The following is a 23,421-nucleotide window of genomic DNA, read 5'->3' on the forward strand; positions in this document are numbered from 1 at the left end:
TGAAAGGAGGGCCATGCTCTCAGGACCACGAGGTCTGCCCTGGCGCCCTAGCCTGCTCTTCCCCTGAGGGAGAAACAGAGCCCATGTCTCTGAAGCCGTTACCTGGATGAGGTCGTCCAGCTCCGTGGAGTTGACGCAGGCGTGCTGGGCTATGAAGGTCTGCTTCTGGATCACAATGGTGGTCCTCTGGGAGATCTCCTGAGGCTGCTCCAGTGCCTTGAATACCGTGGCTCCGATGATCAGGTAGAGCACGACCACCAGGAAAATCGTGGAGACTGTCTTCCATTTCATTACATTAATGGCCGAGTCACTCTCCACCCGGGAAGCGAGCACGGTGGGTTTTGCAGAGAACGAGAGCCTCGGTTTGGAGTTCTGAGCCGCAGACTTGGGATCCAGCAAGTCAGGGGCCGCCACTGACAACAGAGAATTGGGGTTAGGCGGGAGGAGTCTGGAAGCAAGGGGCTAGCTGCTTTGTTAGGGGGTCAGCCAGGGCTGGTGGGCTCAGGATAGTGGGAGCTGAGGAGCCTGGCCCAGCCGCCTTCCCTAGTCACTTGCGAAGCCATATATATGCTCAAGGAAGGGGGCGGGGCTTCTGCCCTCTGCTGCCATTGGGCGCCAGGTGAATGGGAAAAAAAATGAGTCAGACCAAGCAGGAAGGGAGCGAATTTGAAGGGAAAAACTAAACAAATAAAGGAATGCCTAAGGGGTTCCTCGTTAACTTCTGGATTTGTTTCTGCCCATTGTACGTGTCAATGAAAATGCCTGGAGCTCCCAAAGGCTGATGGTACTAGAGAAGGTATTTGCTCATGAGGAAGGCTCATGGCTAACGTCTGTACATCAGACCTTCCCACTGCAAGTAATCAGAATAAAGAGCGTTTGCTATTTGCGTTTTCCAGTTTCTTGCAGTGAAGGGATTGCAACCAGCGCCGTTCAAGACATAGTGCATACTTTCTGGTGGGAACAAACCACTCGGTCCACTCATATCTGGTGCCCCTCTTCCAAAGCAGACACAGTAGGAAGCCTGGTTTTGCGATCTCTTACATGTTTAAAGCACAAAGGGTATTGCAAACTCTTGAGCCACCACAGCCAAGACGTGAGAACGTCCCTCCACTTCGCCAGCCAAAGGCTGAAGAGGCCAGCACACGGCTTACACCTTAAGAGTCTGTGCTCTGCACGAGGCTAATTGCCCCATTAGAGCTCCCAGATGCTGTGAGGTGACTCGAGCTCCATCTATTATTTATCCCGACTCTTCAAAATCATCATTAATGGCTTTCATTTTAGAAAATACAAAAGCTGTCCAGTGGCCACTCACCACAGAGGGAAAACAAGCCATTCCCCACACAGTAGTTGTTTGGAGAGGCAAGAGCGGGCTAAGGTGGGTTAACAGAATGCCTGAAAGATGGAGACCCACACTAGCACGAGTCATCGGTTTGAGGCTCGTCACTTACAAAATACGCCCGATCACTGCCCCGTGTGCAATATAGGTTTCATTAAAGCATAATCTAAAATTTACTTTTCCACAGGCAGTTAACAAACCCCCATAGAACTGCACCCCGGCAGCCCCCGAAATTACTCAAGGGGGAGGCAGTCTTAGCGTCAAGTTCCACGCAGCCTGCCCTCGTGCCTAGCACTGTGAATATGGAGGCTTCCATGGGGGTGTGCGCTCCCAAGGTGCATCTCCAGCTGCCCGTCAGAAGGACACTTTGCCAGCAGCTGTCTGATGCACTAGAGGAAGGAGAGCCGGGAAATGAAGGCAGATGGCAGGCTCTCCTCAAGCAGCCAAGGTCACGGGATGTCCTGACTTTGAAGAGATGAAATCAGAGTGGACGTGAGGACACAGCACCCGCCCCCAGCCGCAGCAGCAGCCCGGCAAGGAGGCTCCAGACTCCAGACTCCCGGAGTCTCTGTGGGGTCAGCTTCCTGAGTGAGGCTCAGCCCACCGCCTACAGGTGTGACCGCCTCCCTCTCCGCCCACTGACTTTTCAGGGTGAGGCCGCAGACTACGGGGCACCTTTACTCTACTGGCAAGGGCGATGCCACGCACATTAAGCACGCGAGCAGGTGTTGGCTGTTTGGCTCTTGAAGAGCTAATAGAAGTGCTTACGGCAGTTAGAAACCACTGTGACCTGTGGCCAGCACTCCTCCACACTTCCCTGCCTTCCGAATCTGGCTGAAATATGATCTAAAACTGAGCCAGCTTTGAATTAACACACACGCACAGCAGAAGAGACCTACACCACCTCTAACAAACCTCCCCGACTCCCCAAGGGACTGATTTTTACCCTTTGTCACCTAATTCTCTTTGTCGGAGAATTAGAAACCACTGCCACTGTTTACCCAGCCCCAGCCTGAAATCCTACCAAGATACTGTCATGATGCACTGCGGGAGAGAGAGGGCAGATATGGCAATGGTATTTTCTCTCTCTCTCTCTCTCTCTCTCTCTCTCTCTCTCTCTCTCTCTCTCTCTGTGTGTGTGTGTGTGTGTGTGTGTGTGTGTATTAGGCTGATAAATTTCCAGAGAATGATACATTCTTTTAAGCTGTGGCCTTATATTTAATTAGCAGAAATAGATAATGCACAATTGGCAGATCTAACAGACAGACCATGGTAGAATACAAAATAAATATTTAAACAAAACAACAGCCAGAAAACCAGCCTTTCCTCCCGCCTGATCTAGACTCTGATTCCCAGCCTCCACTGTTTGGAGCTCGCGGAGAGGTTGGTTTCCACACACCCTCAACACCATCACTACCTCTCCCCTCCCCCAGCGCCCTGCTCTTCATGCTGCGGGTCTCTGGTCCTCACCCATCACTGTGTATTCCAGCCAGCCACCAGTGCCCCGACACGGCAGCAGAAGCGAGCTTTTCATTTTCTTTCCCCCAGCAGCCCTGCGTGTCCCCCATGCAATGGGCAACAAGTGTGACAGGGCCACCGTGCAACCTGCTTGCGGGCTACTCTCCAGGGCTGACCCTCCTCTCTGGAAACTGTCTCAAGATGCACCAAACCCACACCCGAGGGAGGCAAACGCAAGAAACCCAGGCACCAGCGGAAAAGCGCGAGACTGAGCCAGGAATGGATCCCCAGCCGGGGCTGGGGTCGCCAAGCCAGAATCACATCCAAACCACAGAACGGAAAGGAAGATGAGGAGCCAGGGGACCTCCGCCACCCTCCCGGGAGGGAGAGCGCACGGCCGGGGTGGGTTCCCAGAGGTCTCACCTCCTGCGGTATAGCCGGGTCTCTCCCGCGAGGCGCTGGCAAGCATGAGGCATGCAGCATTCACAATGTTTGTTTGTTTGTTTGTTTGTTTAAACAGACTTGATGCTTTTATTTTTTTCTTTCTCTCTCTTTTTCTTTCTTTCTTTCTTTCTTTCTTTCTTTCTTTCTTTCTTTCTTTCTTTCTTTTTCTTTCTTTCTTTCTTTCCTTTTTTTTTTTTTTGTTACCAACACGCCATTGTACTCACTCCTTATTCCAAGACGGGCTGCGCTCTCCGAGCTGCACGGGCAGGCATTTTCCCCGGCTTTGTTTTACAAGGTGGGGAGAGCAGGGCTGGAGGCGGGAGGGGTGTGGGGGGGAGCGTGAGAAGAAACGAAATCCCGGGAAGGAGGGGACACCAGAGGCAGCAGGCTGGGCAGAGGGCGAGGCCGAGGCCAAGTTGGGCTAGGACGCCGCCGCCCCCGTGCGCGCTGGGTCACCCCGAATGCTCGACCGCCTGGGGTCCGGCGCGGGCCCTGGCTGCGCTCGGCCGGTGGCTAGGTGCGCTCGGCCGGCTGCTCGGCGCTGCCCGGGGCTCGGCGCGGGGGCGATGGCTGCAGCCCGCGCGGCCGGGAGCCCGGGTGTCTTTGTGCCGCGGCCCCGCGCAGCCCCTCTCCGCATGTCTTTGTGCGGCGCCCCGCCTGGCCCGAGCCCCGCCGGGCGCCCGCAAGGGGGGGTGTGGCCCGGGGTGGCCCGCCCGGCCCGGAGCTCCACTCTCCCCTCGCCTCGCCCCTCTTCCCTCCTTTCTGAACTCCCTCCTCCTGCCTCTGCTGTATCCCCGCCCGGGCTCGCACCGCCCCCCCCGCACCCCCCTTCTATCCCTATGCGCGTCCGCGGCGCCCCAGCTGCCAATGCGTCCTCCCAGCGGCGCCCTCGGCCCGCCTTCCTCCCGGGGCCAGCTTGAGTCTCACCTGCACCCACCGCCCAGGGTCCCACCACCTCCTGCTCTAGCTGTCAGTGTGAGTCCTCCATGAGACTCCAAGTCCTGCCTTCTTGGAGTCCCGGTGTAGGAGAAGCCCCAGATCCCAGCACGTGAGTATCTTCTTCGCTAGCGCCCCTCCACCAGGGTGGCACAGGAGACACCACCCCGCCAGTGCCCTGTGAGCTTCAGATCGGGGGGGGGGTCCCCGCAAAAGGCTACGGGGTCATCTAAGGCTACGCTTTGGAAGGGTTAAGAAATAGTCTTTGCACACTCTGGGCTGCTTGACTGGGGCCTGGAGTTCCTGAATCAGAAAGGCACTGGATGCCCGAATCAGGGGGAATGGAGGAAAACAATCTGCCATCCCCATCCCAAGGCTCAGGCGGGAGATGCTGAATGCTCTGGGCTTGGGCGAGGCCGGAAGACAGCCACCCTCAGGCTGAACTTGTTCGTTCCCCCCTCCCCAACACCCGCTGAAACCCAGCTTGGTAGACAGCAGTTCTGCCCAGACACCCGAAGGGCAGCATCCGAGCTGCCGAACTCTTGAGGACGAGGGCTGGTTTACAACAGAACCGGCCAAGAAAAGGGAAGGACATGGAAGGCTACTTGTACTCAGTGTGGCCCTTTAAAACCGGCCTGTCCCCAGCTGACCACCACCTTCTGCCCCATCATCAGTGCACAGCCAGTGGTTTCCCAGTCACACGCAGGGAGCCACAGTCACAGCCTTGGCTGGAACGTGAACCTCGTAAGTTGTTTACAGGACTCCAACATCAATGATTTTGTTGTTGTTGTTGTTCTATTTTTGGTTCCGGAATAATCTCAGCACCTGTTCCCTCTGCTGAAATAAAGACTCCATCTTGCCCCAATTTAAGAAAGTTTTCCCTCGACTTCTGGTCTCAAAAGTGACGTGTCATTTAAAAATATACCAGTCTGATCTCCCTACCAGACCGAGACCCTCTCAAGCTTCTAGGTCACAGCTCATGCTGTTGCCTCACCCGGTTGACTCATTTCACTTCATGCCTTTCTGGGCCCCACAGCCTTCTCTCTCTCTCCCTCTCAGTTTCTCCCAAAACACATGCTCCTCACACCTTGCAGGACTAAGGGATTGCATCCGTAGAGTTCTGTATACAGAATGTTCCTGTGCACACAAGTGACTGCACCAGGGAGTCATTTTAGGGGCTTGGCTCACACAATTCCTGAATCTTGCAAATCCCTCTGGAATCCCAGAGCAGCTGGGAGGCTTGAGGCACACTCTCATTGACTCCAGGAGGTCTCTCTTGCTTCTGAGTGGCTGATGCCCACCTACAAGTCTAGAGTAATCTGGAGCTAACTCCACAGATAAAATGTCTCCACAGCAGTCTTTCAGGGCTGGACTGGCTTTCAGCAAGAGCTTCCATGCTGGATGAGGTTTCTGGAGAGCCCCAGTTAGGCATCTTACCATGTACTTTGCCTAGTCATCTTCACCCTTGTCACAGACTATCCTGCAGGCTCTGGGAGGGATGACACCATGTCCCATTACACCCAGCACGAGTGAGGGATGCTGCATTCAGGGGAGGGGCTGTCAATGATGAGATTTTCATTCCCATTTCCCTCCAAGCATCCAGAGCAAGTACACCCGACTTACACAGAGAATGGGACAAACGGCAACTTGAAATCACTTTTCACTACACAGGCAAGTGACAGTCACCTGCATGACATGACCCCAGGCTATCCTTCCAGTTTCCCCCCTTCCCTTCCATTTCTTTGCTTTCCCTAAGTTTTTACAAACCTAGGGGATACTTTTCCTTCTCTGCATCTTCTTGCCTTGATTGGTCTTCTGTCAAATAAGTGACTTCTCAGCACACTGGGACAGCCAGCATCACCCCTGTGGGTTTCTGTGCTCCATGGCTCCATGGCCCCACGGCTCCCCCATCCCCACAGGCAGGCTTTCAGTCTCCCCGCCAATCCCAATGCTGGATTGCCATTCTCCCTGATGGCCCACCAGCATCCTGTGTGCTGGGTGCTTTGGTTGATGTGAGAGAACATGGGGACAGGAGACCTGGCTCATCTGTTAAGACCATTTGCTGCTTTAGAAGAAGACCCAAGTTCAGGTCCCAGCAACTACATGGTGGCTTCCAACCATCTGTTACTCCAGTTCCAGGATTCCTGATGCCCTCTTCTGACCTCCGGGGGCACTATACAAACCTGGTGCACGGAAATGCATGCCAGCAAACACTCACACGCATAAAATAAAAACAAATGTCTAAAACAAGAAAGAAAAGCAAACAGGAAAGATTCTGAACCATGCCAATGAAACTTACTCCAACAAGCTGAAAGCTAGTTTCCACAGATAAACCGAGAGGACCACAGAAGCACCGAGGCCCTGGCTGACTCTGGCCTCAGTCCACACCGGCCCCACCGTCCTTCCTTCAAGAACCCTGCCCCTTTAAGGGACTTTGTAGGACAAAGACATGCACTGGAGTGTGTGAAACATGAGGAGGGCCAGATTGTGTGTCACTGAAACTAGAAAAACAAGGAAATGGGCGAATTGTTCTGTTAGCCACGCTCACACCTTAATCCGTGCACCCCAGCCTCATCAGGAGTGTAATGGAAGGGCAGAGTCGAGTTCCTCGTGGTTCAGGGCTTCACAGGCCTTATTTTTTAATGCACAGTGATGATATCGGGCTCCCACAAAGCCTCCTCTGGTCCTTTCAGAGGACAGATATGCCATGATCCAACTTGCAGCAGCATGAACACAGAGCTCCATTTCATGTTAATTCTGCCCTTTATTGATCCTTGCCTGCTCAGAATGCCCTCGTAGGGGAAAAAACACTAAGAAATGAGCATGTTTCTTTGTTCGTTGTTTTGACCACATCAAAAGAATTCTGTGAGCATCCTACCTCGCCACTTCTGAACCCTGAGTGGGAAGAGGTTCTTTATCAGTTTCCTGATCTACAAAGCTGGGGGAGTTCACTGCACTCACAAGAGACAATGGGAAGAGTCAGGAAGAGCTCACATGTATTGTCACCTTCACAGTACTATAGTGGAATATGTGAGGCAACTAGCCTAGAAATAGAAAAGGCTTACACCATCCCTGAAGGTTCCACCACAAAGCCACATGGTCCCACTCAGTAGGCCTCTGACCTCATGAAGGCCTCGTGAAGGCAGAGCTGCCATAGATAAACCATTTCCATCATAAGCAAAGGAGCTGATGAGCACCACCGGGCAGCCCGAGTCCCACAAGCCACCTTTGAGCCCAGCTTCCAGGGACCTGAAGCCATCCCTCCAGGCCCCACTGCCTGCCCGTCCACAGCGCTTCATACTGCATGCAGCCACGCTGAGGACTTCAACTTGTACACAGGAGCCTTTGGGAGAGATTCTAGACCCAAACACGGACACCACTTATGTTTTAATACGGAAATTTATTCAGTAGCCTGGCGGCATGAACAGGGAGCTACTGATGAAGCCAGACCACCAACAAATTCCAGCTCCTGGACGTATTTTATTTTGTTATTTATTTAGTCTTCTGGGTCACAACATTCTACAGTTCTGAGGAGGAACAAAGCAAACTGGTCAGATAGTTCCCGTGTGCCTACTCCACACTGAGCAGGTCTACAGTAAGGATGCTTCCTTCAGAATGGCCTGAGGAGGGTAGCATACGTGAGCACACCTGCAGCATCTCGACACACATCATTAAGAAAGCTACAGGGTCTGTGGCAGTGTGTTATGTTGGAAGCCCAGAGAAGGCACTTCTGAGGAAGTGAGCATACATGTGAGATGAACATATGTGTGAGGTGAACACACGTGTGAGGTGAGCATACGTGTGAGGATGTAACAAATGTAAGGAAGGATGGTCCCCAACAGAAGAGCCTGACCAAGGCCCTTGGTGGGACACAGCTGGGAGAGCACGCAAGCTCAGTCCGGGGAACCAGGGCAGGTGGGGTGAATTACGCTGCAGCAGAAAAGAATCGATGTGGGCTCTAAGAGCCACCAGATGCCAGTCAGATCAGAGCTGTGCAGCTGCATTCAGAAGGCAATCCTTCAAGGCCAGAGTGTGCTCGTTTTGAAGACTGTATGTGCTCACAATTACAGTGTGTCCATCAGAATGGAAGTTAGAAATCTCTGGGGAGACAAGACAGGTGTGCAGAGGGTCCAGGCAAGCACTATGTGAGACGGGGCGTCACCTGGAGGGGCTGGGAGGACCCACAGCCTTCCCCCACATGCGGAGATCTGATGTCTTGTGACTTCAGGGAGATCTGAAAACTGTCACCACAAGTCCCCAGGAGACACTAATGCTATAACCCAAGGACTGCACTTTGGGAACCATTTGATCAGAGATGGGATCCCGGCTGGTCTGCCAGGAGAGCACATGCTCACTGCGTAGTTCCTAGGAGTGTTGAGAAATCCAGCTCAACATCAGGGTAACTATTGGCAGATCATGGCAGACACGCACATACGTCATATTAAACCCCAATTTCAAAGTGTGAGGTGCAAAGGCTTTTCCATTTTTAACACAGCATTTCTTTATCAGTTAATTTTCTGGTGCTGTGATGAAACACTATGACCAGAAGCAACTTATAAAAGGAAGAGTTCATCCAGGCTTATAGTTCCAGAGGGTAAGCGTCCATCATGGCAGTTAGAATGGCAGCAGAGGCAGACATGGCAGCTGGAGCAGGAAGCTGGGAGCTCTCATCCTCAACCACAAGCCAGAAGTAGAGATAGAGTGACCTGAAGGTGGTATAGGAACTGAAACTCTCAAAACCTGCCGCAATGACACACTTCCTCCAGCAAAGCCACAGCAAAACCTCCCCAACAGCGCCACCAACTGGAGAGCAGGTGTTCAGATACTCAAGCCTGTGTGGGACTTTCCCATTCCAAACACAACAGCCTTGTGCCCCTTCCCTGGTAGCTTTCTCAGTTCCTGATGGCTGCCCCATGCAGGCGCTGCTTCATGTAAATCCCAGGTTGCTGAGGACCTCTACCAGCCCCACAGTCTCTGCTGTGCCTTCGCTGGAGACCACAGCCTTTGCTAGTGCCAACCCTAGTTCTGGGAGAGACAACTGAGCACTTTGTCTGAGGTTTCCCGGGCAAACAGACAATGCCAAGAGTGATTCCCTGAAGATGTGTTTGACTGAGAGCAAAGCTGCTGGTGTTCTCGCCCATGCCCTTTGCTCTCCTTTTATGTTTTTGTATCTGGAACAAATGCAAAACCCAAGGCCATATGCTAGACTTACAGAAGATTTAATGCTAGCCCTCCAGGCCATATTTACTCTAGAAAAGAATCCTAAAATACAGGTAATGCCTTTATATTAGATTCAAAATTTGGTAAAGTGCTCAGGGACTTTCTACATTTCCTAAAATGGGACTCAGGCACTTTGACCCCCTGAATGACAGGTGTCCTCTTGTTCATGGCTCCCTAATGGCCCCATCTCCACTAAGAACCAGTCCCTTTCCACACTGCAATAGTACTAACCCCTTGCAAGTAAAATGTGGAGGTGCTGGAATCCTCAGCACCCTCTTTCTCTGGTGCCTTCCACAAGCAGGTTATAGTGTGGAAGGTGCCCCAGGGCCATGCATACCCCTGAGGAGAAGAAAGAAGGGGAAGAGGGAGGATGGGGAAGGAGGAGGGAGAAAAAAGGAACGAGGAGGGAGAGATGGGGAAAGGAAGAGAGAGCCAAGTGTGTGAAGACCCTTCATTTGTAATTTAACCCTCATAAGAGCCACATGAGACAAAGGACACAGTTCTCATGAAACAAGCCATGGGGTGCTCAGCCTTAGAGCAACCGACTAACCTTCCTGAATAACATGGGCCAGCGAGTGCACTGAGCTACAGGGCCCGTTACCAAGAGCTTCAGTTTCTCTCCTTCATGCAGCCACCCGCTGAATGCCAGCTTCCTGAACGCATCCTACCACTTCTCCATGAGCCTTCGCACATGCCAGCTCTGCCAGCGTGGAGTGTGCCTGCCCCCTTCCTTCCCAGAATGCGACTTGCATTCACCCAGCAGACCTCAGCTAAAACACCTCTCAGACAAATTCAGCCCAGGGCCCCAACACATCTTAAAGGGCACCCCACGCCCTTGCTTACAGCTTTGCTGTCGTAAAATGTTTATTCAGACTGACTTTTTTTTTTTTTACTAATGGAGCAAAGACGTGGGTGGCTAAAACAATAGATACGTGTGGTCTGCCTCCTGAACCAGAGGGCAGAAATCAAGGTGTCCCAGGGCCAGGCTCCCTGAGAACTCTCCAAGCTGAGTTCTGTTGAATGCCAGCTCCTGAGGTTGGCTGAAATCCATGGTGTTTTTTGGTCTAGGGACAGCACACCCATGCCTGGGGCACTGTATCCTTGTCTTCCTTCATATCATGTGTGCCCTCTGAGTGGTCAGTTTCCATGCCTTTTTAAAAGATATCAGTAGTCTTGTTCAGGCCTAATGACCTCATCTTAATCTGCAAAGACCATATTTCCCAGTAAGGTCACATTCCAAGGTGCTGGGATTAAGATTTTATTTATTTTTCCCAAAATACTGGTTGTGGGGAAATACAATTCAGCCTATAACAGTGCCTGCAAGACTCAAATAAAAAGACCTTGGCATCTTATTCCTCTTCACTATAGCCAACACACAGTAAGTACAAAAATCGATGCCTATTCCGTGAGTCAAAGCCCCTAAGAAGCGTAACTGAGAGAGCTCGGCCATCAATCAGGGGTCCAGATCTCAAAGCCCACGCACCATGCGCGTATAGAGTGTGTATCAGGAACGGAGCAAACATTTCAGTCAGCTCTAATTGCTTCCTGCCAGCAGGAAACACTGACCCAGTGTCTGAGAGACCTTCCGATGTCTTAGAAGCCAGATTTTCAAATTATTTCAGAAACTTTCTCTAATTTTCAAATTGAGGAAAATCAGATTTCAAAGATGAGCAATTACTGACAAGACAAGAGAAAACAAAAGCTTCCGCAGGCTGACCGTGGTCCTGAGGATGCCTGGCCACAGCCGCTCTGTCAGCGCAGCCTCTGAGGGCCCAGGAGTACAGCTGCCATAAAACGACCATCGGGTTATACAGTCTGTGCTGCAGTGTCTCGTTTTGATTGCTCCCACACAGGGCTAGCATGCAGAAGGCTCTCCCCTCTCTGATATAAAACTGAAGGGCTGTCGGGAAAAACACAAAGCCTTCAAGGTAAGTAATCCTTTACTACGATGTCTGGGGAAATTCCTGTTAAGCACAGATGGGGTATGGCCCCGTGCTGCACAAACAGTACGCTCACGTCACTCACGCCCTAGTTGGATCCTTCACCACTGCTACCTTCCTTGTCAGGTCACTGAGGTCGTGAACCCTCTCTGGCTGTGACAAATGCCAGAGGTTAGTCAGCCTGTCCAGAGATAAGGTCTACTTCTGGCTCCATCTCAGGAGCTCTCCATCCATTCCGGGCAGGAGCTTTCATTGTGGGCTAGTGAGAGTGCACTGAGCAGCATACACAGACCTTTCACCCCACAGGGGCAATCAGAGGACAGAAGCAGGCTCGACCCTGCAACCCATGCAAAGGCGTGCCTCTTAAAGGATGGAAGGCCTCCGTGAAGGTTCCACCATCTCCAAACAGCAGGGAGCCAGGCTTTCAATCGTGACTGAGGTGGGGGAGGCCAACAGGAAGAGTTATTCATCTCATTTAAAATTTCCAGATCCAAACACTAGCCGTTCTTGTCTATGGGATCACTCCACCTTCTTCTAATCCATCAGTTTCCCCTTCTTGAAGCTCCCACCAAAAGCATGCTCCTAAGCATTGCCTCAAGGGCCAGGGCCATGAACCAACTTACTGCTTCTGCAGATTCCCGAATTCATGTCCATTCTCCAAAGGGATGAGCCAGTCCTTCCCCTGAAAGCTGTTGAGGCTTGCCTGATGAAATTGTTCCTGCTCTACTCTTCTCCCAAGTTCCTGCTTAATTCCTGTGCACTTTTCTGATGGTGCTGTGTAGCCAGCCCTCCAGCAGGCTGCTTTGGAAGCCAATGGAAGAAGGGTGGTTACCCAGGATATGGTCATATTGCTTCTACACTCTGCAGGAAGCGGCGTCTGAAGAAGGCTCCGTGATGCAGAGGGCACCCTGACCTTTCCTAAGGAGCCGTTCAAAACACAAGGCTTCTCATTGGTCGTTAGCACAGTCTGCCTTCGTGGGACAATGGACATGATTTGGTAATGAGCAGGTAAGAGTGTTAATTCTGGGCAGATGTGTCACCATCACACTCAAACCAACTATGCAACTATGCAATGTGCTTATGGAGTATCAAAACACCGCCTGAAAGGCAACTCAGACCAACATAGCAGTTTCTATACTACAAAACCCTACAACCAAGACAGAAGCAAGAATCGAATCAACTGTGACATGGAAGGCTTAGTCTGACCCCTAAGTTCCTGTGACAGACACTTCTTCATATATTAGATGAAAAATTCACTCCAAAACTTTGAGTTGGGTTATTGGTTATTTAGATTCCTTGAGACATCCAACTCACTGCACATTATGACTAAACTTCTCTGTGACATCATCCATGCGCTCATGTCTAGTGAACCTGTTAGATGTTGAGACACACTTATGGAACACTGTACCTTGTGTGGACTTCTCAATATGGCTGCCTTCCTCTGCTCAAACAAAGGCTAATGGGCAGCGAAGGGCCAGTACCTCACCTGAGTTCTTTCTGGCTTCTAAGCACACCAACCGAGTAGATATTTGAGTACTTTCTGAATTATTATTGTTATTATTTTATTGTATATGTATGGACGTTTTGCCTGCATATATGTCTGTGAACCACATGCATGTGGTCCACAGAGGCCAGAAGGGTGTTGGATCCCTGGAACTGGAGTTATGGGTGGTTGTGAGCTGTTTTGTTGGTGCTAGCAATTGAAGCTGGGTCCTGTGCAAGAACAGGCAGTGCTTTTAACCACAGAACCACCTCTCCAGCCCCTGTGTTTTCTTTGTGGAATGAATGGTAACAACATCACCATTACTCCCAGCACACACACAAATCAGCTCTTATAATGTCTAGATGATGTGTTCCATTGTAACCATGTTTATCACCAACAAACACTGAACTCATAACTTCTGAAACATGGGCAGTCCATGTGGTTCTCTCACACTCCTCATTATCACAAGGGGTTTAGATAACAGACTCACATGGAGCAGCACAGCCCACTAGGTGAAGGTGGTGAACTGTCTAGATTTCAGTCCAGGCCCAGACAACTGTCACCTGTTTCCTCATCTGAGAAAGGGGAGTGAGAATTATAGCATTGCCAGTGTGTTAATGAGCCTGAGAGAGGAAACACTTGAAATATGCATTGAGTAATGAGGGACATATCGCAAGACCTTGGTTAACACTGGCCACTGCTGTCACCGCCGTTGGCAGCCACAATCCAAGATAGAAGGGAGACTCCTGAGATAAGAAGGAGATACAGAAAGGAAGAGGCCACTCATGTTCCAGAAGGATCCGGAAAACACTGGAAAGCTGCCTTTTAGGAATCAAAGGAACAGCTTGAGTCAGGGTGTAATCAGATAGCCCAAATGAGGGAGTCAAACCCATCCCCATTCTGGAGAAAAGAGGATGTTAAGCAGTTCCCTCTGGGGTCAGCTAGTCTTTTATGTACTCCCTATGTGAAGCCCTCAGAGGCAGTGAATCAGTGGGGGTGGGGGGTTCTCAGTCAGCTCTGTCAGAAAGGTGAGGGTGGGGCCACAGGGGCTCCTAGAAACAGACATAATGGGCCTAGAAACAGCCACCCCAGCATCTACCGTGCACCTAGTAAAGTTTCTCTTGGCCATGGCCTCTGGGGTCTGAGCCGTAGCTCTCTGATGCCCCTGACATGGTGTTCAGCCGGTTTTCAGTCTCCTTAGCAATCCCCATTGCTTTACATCTTCGGGCTTTGGCAGGTCTTCTCGTTTTCCTTCCTGTTCAAGTTGTCCTCTGGACGCAGGTAAAAAGTCTTTTCTAGTAGCAGGGTTTTGATTACAACATTTTTTTTTGCCCCGATCTATAGTTTGCTGGTTGCGAGGAGAACATTTGCGTGTAACAGCATATAAACACAGTAAGGGCCTGGAGAGGTAAAGTCATAGCACGAATGCGTTGACTCAGTGCGCGCCCTCCCTCCGCGCGGCTGTACCCCTCCTTATCGCCACACTGCCGCACTAGGCTCGTTTTAATTAATACCCAGTTGTCAAATATTTACAAAACTATTTTTAACGATTGGTGGAAATCTGTTAGCCACTAAGGGTAGCTATGAATGCTATTTCATGATCTTTTTCCTTTTCTTCCTGTTTTTGTGTATTTACTCCCAGCAGTGGAATGCTACATTTTGTGGTGGTTTTTCTTTGGATGAAAATTGGGTGGAAAAAAAAAGAAATTTGCTTGGCATTTTCCATTGATATTTTCTCAGGAGGGGTGCCAGTGCTGCATTGCTCAGATTCCAAGCTGACTCCCAATGTTCCTGGTAATGAACTGTCCTGTTTTTGTTTTGTTTTGTTTTTTCGACTGGAGTCACGGTTGTCATTTTTGGGTACAGCATTATATTCTTCACATGTACTAACTGCGTGCCAGACAGCATCGATCCTAACTGCAGCTACTTTCCCGGCTGCCCTGGACTTGAATATTGCATTTGGAGTTAGCCTTAGTCGGTGCTCATTGCTGTGAAGAGACACCACGATCACAGCAACTCTTACGATAGAAAGCATTTCATTGGGATGGGCTTATCTCTTCAGAGGTTTGGTCCATTGCCATCATGGTGGGGAGAATGAACGCACACAGACAGACATGGTTCTGGAGAAGATGCTGAGAGTTCTACATCTGGATCCACAGGCAGCAGGAAGAGACGGTGAGCCCTGAGGCCTGGGTTAAGCTTCTGAAACCTCAGAGCTGGAGTTCAGTAACACGCTTCCTCAACAAGGCCACACCTTTTAATCCTTCTCAAGTATGCCATTTGCTGATGACTAAGCATTCAAATATAAGACCATGTGGGGACCAGTCTTATTCAAACCACCACAGAAGCCCTTGAATATATACCATAGCACATTTTAGGCATTTAATAAAAATGTAATCATTGCTTCTATTTACACAGGATGATCTTAAATGCTTTCTGGAATGGGTGATAAAAACACAAAATCAGACAGCCATCACAGTAAAGCTGAGCACCCCAAGTTTCCATGAAAACCCCACAGTGAGACCCAAAGATAAATTTGGAAGGGATCATATAAGAAATGCCTACTAAAATGTGTATCATTTATTTAAAAAAATTGTGCAGTACATCAGCCAGTTGTATTTTGGAGGACTGTTTTTTTTAAATTACTTTGTTTGCAGTTAGTTGAAATAATAAATATGAAAGTAAAATTTAAAATATGTGTGTGTTACACATGAACACATGAGAATGTCAGAGGACAACTTGTGGGAGTCTGTTCTTTCCTCCTAAAATGTGGGTTCCAGGATGCACACTCAGGTCATCATACTTAGTAACAAGCACCATTACCCAAGAGACATCTTGTCAGCACCCAAATATTATGTTCTTTAAATCCACAACTGTGATACTTTGGCCACTATTCTGGTTTACGCTTGCTTGGAATCTTCTAGAAAAGGATCACCATGACTTCAGTTATTCTGTTTTGAGAACAGAATAAAGCATGACATGACTGTGACTATCATGATGCATTGAGGCCCGCTAACACCCTTTTCTCCTTCTTGAGGGTGAGTTGTTTGGAGCAGGGACCCTGTTGCCCCATGATTTATCCTTAGTGTCTAACATGTGGTAAATTCTCACTGAATTCTTGTTGAAATGAACTCAACTATTTTGAGAGTACCCAAGATTTGGGTATCAATCAATGGGTGAAAACAATGTGGCAACCAGACACAAGGGAATATTACTCAGACATAAAAGTAATGACATTCAGTTGTTTGAAGCAGCACGGATGAAACTGGAAAACAGTACATCATTTTGAAAGTTGTTAGTTGTTACATATTTCAGAAGTACAAAGGAACTGGAATGTGACCATAAATTTGGATTTTAAAGTTGCAGACATTTTCCAGATTTGCCTCAGATATATTTTTTCTTCCTTGTAGGAAAAAAATACAAGCAGATTTTCAGTTGAGCTCAGCTCACCTGCTCCTTTCTTCTTTCTCTCCCCTCTCATGGAGCTGGCATTCTCCTGTGAGTTTAGATGTATTTTTCCAATGTGTGTGTGCAGATACAAAAATATAAAGTAGTTTTACATTTCCATAAGTTACACTCTAAGAAATCTCTCCAACTTCCTATTTCATTACACATTTATGTCATCAGGATTCATCCATGTTGTGGAATATGGAACTTTCTTAGAACCATACATTTTTCCCTTTCAAAACTGAAGCAAAAATTATTTCCTATAAGCTACTTACATTAATTTTTAATATTACTGTGATGAAATATATAGACAGGAAGCAATAAGGAGAACAGGTTCAGTGAAGTTTCCAGTTCCAGAAGGATAGTGTCCATCATGGCCCAAAAGACACCATAGGAGCCAGGGAAGACATGCAACAGGAGCAGAAAGCTGGCCCATCAAACTGCATCTGTTCTCAGGAAGCAGAGAGAGAACAACAAGTCCTCTTCCCATCCCATAAGCGAGAAGCTTCCTTTTTTATCCTCCCCAAACAGTGCGACCAACTGGGAGCCAGGTGTCCAAACCCATGAGCCCAGGGGGGACATTTCCTATTCAAACCCCACACTATAACTTGTCCTAAAGTTATGAAAATCACGCATATCTGTGGGAACACAGGATAAAGAGACGGACAGAGGATCTCCGCACACAGCCTCATGCCACCAGAACCTCTCTCTAGACTCTCTCCTCTGTAGAAGCCAGAGACTTGGGTTTAGACTGGGATGAGAGGAAGAGGAGCGACCCACACTGGTCCATGAACCTCACCTTTCAGAGCCCCAAGACAACAGGATCTGCACTTGCTCTGAGCGATGGCAAGGAGAGGAGGCCTGGATCCTTTTCAAAATTTCAAGGAGATGTCCCCCTCCTTCCCCTCCCAACTTTTCTTGCAAAAGCATTGACATTGTTCACAGCAGACTAAGTCACACACAAATGGCTGGAACAACATGTTCAGATTTTGTCCACAAAGAAGAACGAAAGTTAGTGACTTAGAGAGAGAAACTTAATAGTTCATTTTATTAGCAAGTTCCAAAAAAATCACTTGTCTAGACAAATTTCCTTTTACTATGTGACTCCTAGGTGACTGATAGATGTTTAATGTGAAATTAAAACATTACCCAATGTCTGGTTAGGTGCTCTATTGCGGTGATGAAACGCTGTGACCAAAAGTGACTTGGGAAGGAAAGGGTTTATTTCAGCTCTCAGTTCACACTCCATCACTGAGGGTTGGGATGAGAATCCAGTCAGGGCAGGAACCTCGAGGCAATAACTGAAGCAGAGACCATGGAGGATTTCTTCATACCGACCTGCTTTCCACGGCAGGCTCTGCCTGCTTTCCTGCACAGCTTAGGACCACTTTCTCAGAGGCTGAGGACCAGGCTCGTCCACACCAATCAATAGTCAAGAAAATGACCAACAGACTTACCTACAGGGATTCTGATCAAGGGATTTTTCTCAGTAGAGGTTCCTCTTTCCAGATGGCTCTAGCTTCTGTCAAGTTGACAGAACAACAACAATAACAAAGCCTAGCCGGGACACCAGGCCGTAACTGACCCTATAGTAAGTACCTATATGGCCACTATGATGAAAATAATATTGGCTCTGAGATCCTAAATAATTCAGTGACTATATTTTACATTACTTGATTTAAGTGATGTCCCTTTCTTAATTTTATTTTTTCTTCCTGAAAATATGGCTAAAGCTAAACATAAATCAAAGATTTTTGGGGAAAAAAAATATTTTTTTTTCTGTACCTCTGAGTTGCAAGTATATGCACTTGAAGATTCCAATGCAACAGAATCCTAACTTAAAGAGGGGGAAAAATAAATGGAAACCACCAACATATAAGAGAATCTATCCCAGGGCTGCCACAAACCAGAACTGTCCATAAAAATCCATTACATTTTTTGAAAGTTCTCTTTACAGAAAAAAAAATGTAAATACTTGCTGGAAATGGTTAGATAAGTGTGTGGGATAAGAAAACAAAGCCTTGATTATGTAACTTCCAATTAGCCAATTTAAATCTACTTTAAACAAGTAGTGTGTTGGACTACCTCAGCATTTCAATCCCATATCATTCTTGCTTCCCAGAGACTCCTCAGATCAAATAGCAACTCTGCCTGTCCTTATTAATTGCTTTCGTGTCTCTATGAAAAATGCCTGAACATCTTGAGGAGGAAGGCTCAGTGCGGGCTGTAGTCCCATCTGTGGCTTCTGGGATCCATGTTTTTGTGCCCATTAGAGGCAGAATATTACGGTGGCTGGAGAAGGCAGCAGGGAGTTTATCACACATGGGTCAGGAAGAAGGGAGAATGAGGGACACAGGAAGGAGCCATGGCAAGCTGCAGCCCCAAAGACATGCCCCAAAATGCCCATTTTATCCAGATAGGGCCAACCTTGCTCTTTCTCCACCTCCCAAGTAGACCACCATATTGTGACTCCATGACAGGTTAATCCCCTGATTATGTCTAAGGGGCCCTGGAAATCCCCCGACACATCTGGGGTGTGCGTTCCCAATCCTTGGGATGCTTCTTAATCTAATCGAGTTACCCAGTCAAAGTAGCCACCATGCTGCTTCAAAGAAGAAAGCTTCTACACAAAACTTCACCACAACACCTACCATCTCAAAACCACAGGAACAGGAAATGCTTTGCGGGTGAAGGTGCAGAGGAATTTAAGTACAGGTGATGTCATCACACAAGCTGGGGCCAGGGCTTAGCTATTAAACAGCTCTGCCTTCCCTGACGCAGCAACCTGAGGGCCAGACAGAGTGGTCCCACCTCCAGCCCTGAACTCTGTCCTCTTGAGTAGTCCTGACCTCTTCTCCCCTACCAGGGTCCCGCTGTGCCACAGCAGGCCAGGGACTACCTAGTTTTCTGCCTCCCACTCGAGAGCAGGTCGGTGCTTGAGTGCTGACTCCTCTGTGAATCCTGAGCAAGTCCAAGCCTGCTGCAATCAGCCCGGGAGGCAAACAGCACTCCAGACCCAGATTCTGCAGCCTCAGCACCAAGGCGATGCACCGTGCTCCCTGCCCAGGGCTGCAACAGTTTCATGTTCCTGAACCACATGACATCGTGGCCAAAGTAAGTACAGACGCATACACATCCAAATACACACTTGTATAGATACACAGATGCAGTCTCACACATACACACTCATAGACACATGCTCCTATTCAAACATGCACACACATATACACATTCATACACACATACATATACCCATACTCATGTGCATCACACTCACACATCATACTCATGTGTTTATTGCAGCTGCTCTTCACAGCACATAAGCCTTTACAAATGTAAGATTAACCCATCATCACCTCAGTCAGGTAGAAATGAGGTTTTAGTTAGAACAGTTCATCTTACTCTAATTCTCATTCTGTGACCACAAATTAATCTAGACAGCTTGAGTCGACCTCAAATGAAAAATGCTAAATTCTTTACATCAAGGACTGATAACTTTCTCAGTCCTGTCATGCGTGCAAGCTCCTCGCCCCACGTGTACACACCAAGTCGCTTTTCAACTTTACAACTCTACTCAAGATCATCCATTCATCAGACCTTCCCACACTAATGCCTGCCTGCTGCCCCTGTGGTCACCTTTCCCCTCGGAAATGGACGAATCTAACCAGCAGGGAACTTCCGTGAAAAGCAGCTAGCACACCACACGTGGTCTTTCTCACCTACTATCCCCACATTTAGATGTACCCAGTCGTGCGCATGGCTCTTTCAGAGGTGGGAGGAGACAGCTAATGAGTGGACTGTTTTCTGGCGCTGTTTCCTTCACACGCCACAGGTGCATGCAAAGGAGCCGTCTGCAAAGAAGGCCTTATCTAACAGGCAGCCACGGAGACGCAGCTGGGCTGACGAGGCAGGGGACGCTTCTGAGTGTTCACCCCGGCTTCTGCAGGAGTCTCCAACTTACCCTTGTATCTACCATGTCTGCTCCTTAGCTTCTCATTATTACATGACCAGTGTTTGCAGCCTCATTACTACTGTAGTAGCTTGCCAATGCCTCAGTCCTGTCCCCTAAGCTCTGCTCCAGTCCAAGCCCACATTTATCTGACTTCGTGCATTTCACCATCTTCAACCTCCCTCCCGCCTCATGTGCCCGCCCCCTTTCCCAACTGCCATTTCTCTTCTTTCTTCTTTGATCAGAAATTTGCTGGACACCATCTAGCATCGTGACTGTAATTTTTCTGCTGTTATGAATTGTAATGTAAATATCTGACATGGGGAGGCCACAACCCACCATCCTCCATCATGCTCCGGCTTTCAGTGAAGCAGGGTGTCTCTTGGGATCCAGAGCCTGCTGGTTCCAGTCAGCATAGCTCACCAGGTTACTCTGTGAATCCCCTGTCTCTGACACTCCAGAACAGGAACCACGGTGACTGCCATGCCCACACGGCCTTTGCATGGGCTCTCTGGTCTTCATGCTGGTATGGCCAGTGCTTTGTCTACTGAGCTCTCTCTCTCTAGTTTGTCTTTTTAAATAAGTGCATATACCCTCCTTTACAGTCAAAGCCTGTATGTTTCCCTGCTTAGCCAGGACCACCAGCCAACACACAGAAGGACTGAGAGGGGTGGGAAGGCAGGCTCAGCTGCCAAGAGTACACATCACTGGTTTGCACAGGACCTGGATTTGGGCCTCAGGACAGCTTATAACTCTAACTCAGGGGATCTGACACCCTCTTCTGGCTTCCATGAGCAACTGTGCTCACACAGAGCATGTGTACACACATAAACATAATCACAAATAAATAAATAAATAAATAAATAAATTTAGAAATGAGTGCTGTGATGATTACTTAAGAGTGAATAAGAATTAGAGGTCGCATTGTTTAAAGGAACAGGCATATATTTTGAGAGTCGGCTTTTGACTTTCAGTGCTGTTTGTAGAAGTGTCTTTACACCATGATAAACTTGGTCCTCCACTGTCACCAATTCGTACCAGGATGACGTGCACTTATGAGCACCAGCTGGCAGTTTTACCAACTCAGAGACTGACCCTGTGTGACTCCACTGTGCCCTACCTACGTGTCGTGTGCCCAGTGCTGGACACAGCGTGGGGCCTGCTACGTCACCAGGCTTGTCTTCTGAGCTCACGGAGTGCCTTATTCGTGTCTCAGGGGGGTTAAATTGATCCAACACTGCACACTAAAAAAAAAAAAAAACAGTAGTAGCCATTCAAACAAAGGCCCACTGTCTTTGTTTCCTGCACAGAACTCATCTGCTCTCTTCAAATTAAAGCCCAGACGCTTATCTCTGCCTCTGGTCTCCAGCATGATGTTTTTATTCCTGAGGAGTAATTTGGCCTTTTGAACAGACTCAGGCAATTAACTCTGTCAGAGAGCTGTATAGGATTTAATGAAAGCCATGCATGGGCCAGGGCACGGGGGGAGCATGTTAACATTATCATCACACGCTGTGGAAGACTGTGGGCATGAACTACTAGGCTGCACAATTCTTCAGGAATTGTGTTGTAATTTATTAATAATCTACATGAAGCCATCGTTTAATTAAAAGTCTACAACCCAAGGATGTCTTCCTTTTAAAAATAAAACAAATGAAATTCACTAATAATTGTTTTATTTTTTATGTGTGTATCTTTGTGTGTGTGTGTGTGTGTGTGTGAGTGCATGCATTTCAGGTATCCCTTGGTCATATGTTACTTGGTCATAAGATCTGGAACTCTGCCTCAGCCTCACTGGGCAGTGAGCCCCAGAGATCCCCAGTCTCCTCATCCTCAGTGCTGAGGTGAGGCTGAGACCAGCTCATTAGGACACTGGGGACCCAAACTTGGGTGTGTGCAAGCTTTTTACCAAGCAAGCTACCATGGCACCAGCCCTCACAGCCTTTGTCCATCTGACCAGCTCCCACAGCTCCCAGACCTTCGTCTCTACAGCCTGAGCCAAGGTAATTCCATCTGATTTTCAGTCACTAAAACTCAGTGCAAGGACAACCGTTTTATTAGCGAAAATCATACCTCTGAAATAGTTTTGAAGAAACTCACTTCCTTTTTAAATCCACTCTATTAGCTACTGGAACTTTAAAAATATCTTTATAGGAAGGCTCCGAGTGTGAGTGCTGGTGCGGCGGTTAGCTTTAGTCCTTCAGACGCTGGTACATTAAATAAGACTGTAAGAACTTTGGAGGGTTTGGGGCTGTTTGGTTTGGTTTTGTTGCTCTGTTTTGTGGTTTTTATTATTGTTTTTAAGCTGCACGAATACTTTCAAACCAAAAATCCACACACCAACAAAGCAATTGAAATACCTGTTCCATGTTTGGAGGTTAAGAAAATTAACTTTTAAATATAGAAACCGTGCTTTATTTCTGAACGAAAAACAAACACAGGAGCCGAAGCCATTTCACAGGTCTGCTGAAGCTCAGTCTGGAAAGATGGGCTGCGAACAGTCCAGAGAGTCTCCGCTTATAATGAGTTTCACATGTTAAGGGATGCCACATCCCAGTCTTTCACACGGGAGCTCAAAGCAAGCGCTTCCAAACATTTGGGGAAAGTAGGCAGAAGGAAGGACATCTGGGATTGGTGGTGGGTGATAACGGCTCAGCGGGATGGCTCGGAGAAAGGTGTTCTGCAGCCAAGTCTGAGGACCTGAGTTCAATCCCCCGGACCCACATGGGGGGAGGAGACCGCTGCCATCCACAGCTCACTCCTGACTTTCACGTGTGTGCTGTGCCATGCACTTCCCCTCTCAACAAACAGATGGAACAAAGTTACGTTAATCAAGTGTTATGAGTAATCTAACCATTGTAAACTTCCATTGTTTTGTAAGATAGGCAACATATTACCCTTTCTTGACTGATTAACATGCAAAGTTTTATATAAAGACAAAATCATTTCCACAGAAAAAGCTCTAAAGTTTATATCAATCATTAGCTATATTCAAAGTCATGCTGCATTTCCGTGTTATGTATTATATGTATATGCTGCTTCTCAGAGTAGTACTTTCTCTTAAAACACAGTGGTTGATTCAAATTTTCCTAATACACATTCTACTGAGGAATTTGAAGTCAGTGTGTGTATAGTGGGTGAGCATTCGTGTGTATGAGTGTGTGTGTGTGTGTGCCATGCACGAGCGCAGAGGTGGGAGGGCAGCCTT

At 48.3% G+C, this 23,421-nt stretch overlaps 1 protein-coding gene and 1 long non-coding RNA gene across 4 annotated transcripts in view; one reads left to right on the plus strand and one right to left on the minus strand.

The window, feature by feature from the left end:
* Kcnk2 (potassium two pore domain channel subfamily K member 2) overlaps positions 1–3,984 on the minus strand; it is a 115,320-nt gene extending 111,336 nt beyond the window's left edge. Inside the window, exons 1-2 of one of the 3 annotated variants that reach the window (XM_021645321.2) lie at positions 3,463–3,984; positions 103–413 (exon numbers count right to left, since the gene is read on the minus strand). In XM_021645321.2, the coding sequence (XP_021500996.1) occupies positions 103–413; position 3,463 (312 nt within the window). In that variant the 5' untranslated portion in view covers positions 3,464–3,984. Of the gene's footprint in view, positions 1–102; positions 414–3,217 lie in introns of those variants that run through there. The other 2 variants (XM_021645320.2, XM_021645322.1) reach the window with 2 other exon arrangements.
* Positions 3,985–4,158: 174 nt separating this feature from the next.
* LOC132646421 (uncharacterized) lies at positions 4,159–15,435 on the plus strand. Its single transcript, XR_009584683.1, has 4 exons — positions 4,159–4,286; positions 11,248–11,322; positions 12,202–12,342; positions 14,558–15,435. It is a non-coding gene; the product is annotated as an uncharacterized LOC132646421 (long non-coding RNA).
* Positions 15,436–23,421: the final 7,986 nt, after the last annotated feature.

This window comes from Meriones unguiculatus, chromosome 11 (genome assembly GCF_030254825.1).
Source record: "Meriones unguiculatus strain TT.TT164.6M chromosome 11, Bangor_MerUng_6.1, whole genome shotgun sequence".
Classification (NCBI taxonomy): domain Eukaryota; kingdom Metazoa; phylum Chordata; class Mammalia; order Rodentia; family Muridae; genus Meriones; species Meriones unguiculatus.